We start from the raw sequence: 6194 nt of genomic DNA, 5'->3' as shown, positions 1-6194 counted from the left end.
TTTAATATATTTGCATTTTTATAAGTATATACAGTGGGCACACTTGACTTCTGTAGGTGTCGGTGGGCCGCATAAAACACTCCGGCGGGTCGCATGTGGCCCGCGGACCGTAATTTGCCCACCCCTTGTCTAGACTAGACTTTACTGTAGACTTTACTGTGTGTTTTCTAACACTGACCTACAAATATTTCTAATTGACGATATAAAACAAGGATTTATTTAGAACATGAAACAAAGTTATATTGAATTTCTATTCAACGTACTTAGAATTACTGTATTGCTGCTGATCATTATCGGATTATCTAGAATTTAAGATCTAGTCTAACTAATCTGATCTTGAAGATCTATCTAGATCTAATCATGTACTGCGTTCAAATGACCCCCATGGCCATGGGATTATATAAATAACCTTATACAGATCTAGAGATGTAATCTATCTAGACTCTAGTCACACTCTAGTGACCTAGTCGCTAGTCACTAGTGACCTGGTCAAGTCTAGTCTCTCTAGTCAAGTCCAAGTCACTCACTCTACTATAATTATAATCTTTATGACTATATTATATATATATGAGACGCTAGAGCTAGAATCTTAGTATGTAAACTTCTAAACAAAAGTTACAATGTTACACTTACTAAGACTTAATTCACGTTACACTACACTGTAACTAGTTACAGTTTAAGTTTTGAGTTAGATATTGAGACTAAGACTATAGCCATAGTATAGTGGCACAAGTGACAATTGTGTAGGCGACTTATATCATTCCAGAAATGAGTAGCAGCCAAAACACTGTGCTTCAAGTCCTGACACTGTCTGCTCCAAATTTAAGCACATTTTTTGGTCAGTAATAAAGAAATAGTCTAAAAATGAATCTAATTTATAATCTAGATCATGAAATCTTTCGACTTCTTATTTTTAATCTTCTTACTTCATAAATTACAGACTTTGACTTTACTTCAAAAGTTAATAAGAGAAGATAATTATGTCCTACTTGCATATCCCTGGCCCTGTGTGTGTCAATCTAGTCATTAATCATAATTAATGACTTAAAATCTGCCATATCATTTGTTTTCCAGGCTGATTCAGGCAACCCATCCCATGCACTGTTAGCATTGGGAAAGAAGGAGCACTGTACAAGTTTGTCCTATATATATGGCCTCTTTAAAATTTTACAGATAATAGGCTGTCCATACAAGTTGCTCAATTATGTAATTGTCTCCTTTCACCAAAATATGATTGGTACTGTGCAGTTCAACGGCACCTGCTCCGAAAGTTTCAGTATTTATAAACAGTGGAGCTAAACAAGGATGTGTCCTGGTTATGTTTTGTTTTGTATTCTTGTAAATTATGGTTCAGTGTTTTATGTATTATTGCTACTTTACTTTTTTAGTAGTTCTTTCCTGAAGGGTCTCAAAATGTTAGGGATTTTACTATAACGGTGTTATTCTAATGTGAATATTTCTTTTCTTATAAATCTCACTCTCTGTTTTGTGGCTGTTCTATTATATTTTAAAATGTTTCCTTGAGTTGAGGGGTCCCAAACAGAGGATGCATATATATATTCTAATACTGGCCAAACCAAGGTTAAATAACATTTTAGTCTTTATATGTACATGTTTGATTTGTAAACATTTCTTCTAACCCTAATGCTTTGTTTTGATTTTTTAATAATTTGTCAACATGAGGATTCTGTGATAAGTTTTCAATTATTATAACACCTAAAAATTTTGAGTTTTTAGTCTCAATAACAACTATAACTGGTTAGAATATATATATATATATATATATATATATGCATCTTATGTATGGGAACCTTAACTCAAGGAAACATTAAGAAACTAGAACAGATACAAAATAGCGAATTGAGATTCATAACATTTGATTAAGATTCATTTTTAGTAATATCATTAAATTTCGAGACCCTTAAAAGTAAAGTAGCAATTATACATATAATATAATCTTCGAATACAAAAAACAAAACCTAATAAAATATTCAGAAAGACACTTAAGGCACATTCCTTTTTCCATATGCTAGGACTAATTTGTACAAGAACCCCTTCTTCCCTATTAAGTTATATGAATATTGTTTCTATTTGATGCAGGGATGTTAATATTACTTACTTAAGAATCTTAAGTTGTGGTTGAAATAGTGAAAATCTTTTGAGAAATAGAACAATTAGAATAATTATGATCATGCCGCTCATAACACACTCTAACATTCCTTTTCAAAATTTAATTTTAGGCTGGAGGCATTATTTTCAAACTGCTTATATACTATAAATAAATTATAAAATTGTGTCAGGCAAGTAAAATAGAAAAATGAATCATTTGATTAGCCTCCGACAGTACTGTATTAAATATATTTCCAGATTAAGAAAAATTCTTCTTGGTTCATCCGTTTTATTGGTTATAAGCCCAGTTAACATATCCTGGAATTGTGCACTATATTCTATAAGTGAACAGTGAGTGTGGTGGCTAAGTGGTTAAGCTTCCGAACTGAGGGGTCTCTGTTCCGAATGCTGGTGAAGACTGGGATTTTGAATTTCAGGATTTTTAGGGCGCCCTTGAGTCCACGCAACTTCAAATAGTACCTGTCCTTAGTTGAGTTAAAGTAAAGGCAGTGGTTTGTTGTGCTGGCCACATGGCACCCTAGTTAACCATGGGTCATAGAAACAGATATAACCTCTACATCATCTGTCCTATAGTTTTTATTAATTCTTTTAAAAGTCCCTAGGTCTATATTTTTTTAATATTCAACTTTTTCATTTCAGATATTTGGTATTACATATTTCTATCAGCTCTGATCTCCTCATTGTTTGTACATGCAGTCGCTACTCTCATTGCGTTTCTAAGATTGAGAAAACATAACATTGGTCGCTGGATTCCCCTGGCAATGCTCATTATGGGGTTTCTGTCCCCACTAACAGGTGGTGTTGTTAGCAGTAAGTATTGAGATTGTCTTTTTCATTATAGATATATTTTACATGTTAAACATGAGTAGGATTGTGGCAAAGTGGCAAAAGCCATTTTGCAACTAAGTAAAGTGGACTTTGGTTTTAATGTCCAATGTAGACAAGTGTTTAAAATTTTAGGTTTGACTCAAGCGGAGTTATATTTGCTGAGCATTTAAAGGCAGTACAGAAACCTTCTCCCTAATAATTTCTCCCTATACATGACTACTAAAGAGATTGGACTAGAGCACTCTGAGAATAAATAATAATAATAATGGGCTTTGGTTAAGAAATGGCTCTTGAAAATTAAATTGTAATCACATTAAGAGGTGGCGCAATGGCTGAGTGGTAAAGCGCTTGGCTTCTGAACAGGAGGTCCCGGGTTCAAATCCTGGTGAAGACTGGGATTTTTAATTTTGGGATATTTGGGAGCCTCTGAGTCTACCCAACTCTAATGGGTACCTGACATTAGTTAGGGTAAAGTAAAGATGGTTGGTCGTTGTGCTTGCCACATGACACCCTTGTTATCACGCCTCCTACATTCTGTTTAATTTGAATTAAATATTAAAGTTTTTGGTAGGATGATGCATAGACTTTGTTTAAAAACATTTTTTTTTTTCTTCCTAAGGTGCTGCAACAGCTGGTGTTTTGAAAGCCTCCGATATCGTTTTACAGCCTCTCTATGCAATCATCTTTGGCATAGCTCATACTTTTATGGTAGTAGTTGTCTCGTTCCTACGCATTTTGGCAACATTGTAATGTTTTGTAACTTTCTAGCTGAAGTCTAACTTAGCCAGCAGACTTAAAAGCAGTATTCTAGTGAGATTTTGACTAACTGCTTAGTCCAGAAACTGATAAGAGACTTAGTTAATATAACGGCAGAAAAGTGTCACTGAAACCAAATTTGTTTCTTTTTGAAACTTAAAATGGAGAAGGCAGATGAAGTACAGCTCAATTGTTTCTCTAGCTAACAAGGAATGAAGTTGTTGTGAGTCCTAAGCAACTATCAACCACGCTATATTGTCCTAACAGTGTTGTCAAGTTAATGGACATCCTGAGTAAAAAGTTCAGAGCTCACTAGTAATCAAAACTCTCCCTTGGTTTGGTAAACTTTGCTCTGACCACTCTGCCACAAATTCCTAGAGTTAGTGGCAAAATCATAAAGTTATTGGCAGGCTTTAACCTTGTCTATTGAAGTTGTATTACTATTGTTCTCTCAGTTACAAAACTTTATGGAGAAATTCCTAAATTATTATCTATTTATTGCCATGACCATTTTTTGATTTAAAAAAAAAAGAAACTTTGCTTATTAATGTACACATTCTTGTACCAATAACTTTGAAATGGTGTACATAATTACTGGTACATTGAGATTAGTGTGTGTTTCTGTTTTCAGTGGAAATATTGTATAGTTAATATGCTCATTTAATAAAATAAAGTTCCCCTTTAAGACCTTGCGATCTATAGGTCAGATGATGTTAAGTGTATCTGTTTCTTTGGCCAACGGTTAACGAGCTGGGTTTCACATGGCCAGCACAACAACCAACTGCCTTTACTTTCCTCGGGTACCTATTAGAGTTTGGTCAGGGGCGCCCTAAAAATCCTAAAATTCAAAATCCCAGTCTTCACTGAGATTCGAACCCAGGGCCCCAGGTTCCGAAGCCAAGCACTTAACCCCCCTTATACTCACATATTAATGTGATTATTTTCTTGACATATTGTTTTTACTGATATCAAAACTTTTGAAAATTGACCTGACATTTTGATTTGTTATTGCTTTATTTATGACCTGCCTGGCAATTTCGGCAATAGAAAAAGAGTTCTGGTTTGTTGCTGTGCACAGAGACACAGAGCTTTTTAAAACAAAAAAAAAAGACAACTGCCCTTTTGCAGAGATGATAGAACATGTCTCAGTACTCACATGAACTACAGTGATGAATTTCTGTGCACAAATAGGCTGCACAGTGCCTGATCTTATCCCTCAGGTGACTGGCACATTATGTGCATTAACTTTATGAATACCTTGAGTTGAGTAACATTCCTTTGTTTTTACCTAGAGATAACTGGCTACCATTACAATATTTACTGAGCACAACAGTAAGTTTTTCAAAGATGGCGCATCATAAATTTAATATTGTTTTATGTATGTGCTGTATATAGTTTATTGTATACTATCTTTAATGGATTAGTTCAGTAATGCTCCCATATTTTATATATGTTGGATTTTTTTGTGTGTATATTGATTGTAGGTAGACATATTTCTGGTTTGTTTTGAAAATGTGGTTTAATCTGTTCGTTAATGGTTTTGTATATAATTGTCTATAGAAATGTACATAATTGCTCAAAGTGAATAAAGCTGTGATCTTTAAATAAACTCATTTGGTCATTTGCTAACTAGGCATCATATATTGGAAAATTGAATGGAGCATTCATTTACAAATAACTTCATGGTAGAAGCAACTGTCTTTTTTATTTACTTCCATTACATAATGTTATCAAACACTGCTGTAGAAATGTATTGCTAAGTAATAATACCAGCAACACAGCCTTTCCATAATTATACAACATGTGAAGCAAATAGATCAGCGGTTCTCAACCTTTTATGTTCAGCTACCCCTTTTTACAATCCACCACTCTGCCGCGACCCCCCCCCCACACACACACACAGCAATAGATGCATAGACAATAACAATCCATTTTTTCGATGGTCTTTGGGACCCCTAGCAAATCGTCAATCGACCCCCAAGGGGGTCGCGACCCACAGGTTGAGAACCCCTGAAATAGATAACAAAAAAACCAACAGAAAAATTCAAGGCTTCATTCTTTTTAGATCTTCTGTTATATTTTTTGTCATTTATAAAATTAGTGCTTCTGCTTTGAGTCAAGTCTGTGCATCATCTTTTTTTAAATAACATCTGTATTATATAAGGAGGGGGAAGTCCTATTTGAATCTTTATGAGGTTTGGATGTAAAGTTCCCCAAATGGCTAACAAGCATGTCATGTACCCAGCATAAAGACAAACCAACATTTCCTTTTATTTTTCATCAACAAAAATGGGATCCATGAGAGCTGGGTGACCAAGAGATATCTTGAAAAACCAAATTTTTAAAAAACATTTCAATTTGAAATCCTTCATGTTGTTGTGCTTGCATTGTCTTTCAACATCTACCACATTTCTATGTAAAATAATGTGATAAAATTATAAAACATTGAAACTACATACTAAATAGAACAATACTAGTAG

At 34.2% G+C, this 6194-nt stretch overlaps 1 protein-coding gene across 1 annotated transcript; it reads left to right on the top strand.

The window, feature by feature from the left end:
• Positions 1–207: 207 nt before the first annotated feature.
• LOC129927311 (transmembrane protein 170A-like) lies at positions 208–4891 on the top strand. The gene is made up of 3 exons (XM_056035774.1): positions 208–838; positions 2770–2940; positions 3578–4891. Exons 1-3 carry the CDS (start codon positions 769–771, stop codon positions 3706–3708), a joined length of 372 nt encoding a protein of 123 aa, XP_055891749.1. The 5' UTR covers positions 208–768; the 3' UTR covers positions 3709–4891.
• The last annotated feature ends 1303 nt before the right edge of the window (positions 4892–6194 follow it).

The sequence above is a fragment of the Biomphalaria glabrata genome, chromosome 7, assembly GCF_947242115.1.
Source record: "Biomphalaria glabrata chromosome 7, xgBioGlab47.1, whole genome shotgun sequence".
NCBI lineage: Eukaryota > Metazoa > Mollusca > Gastropoda > Planorbidae > Biomphalaria > Biomphalaria glabrata.
The sequence above is the reverse complement of the archived record's forward strand: the minus strand, read 5'-3'. Positions and strand labels throughout refer to the sequence as shown.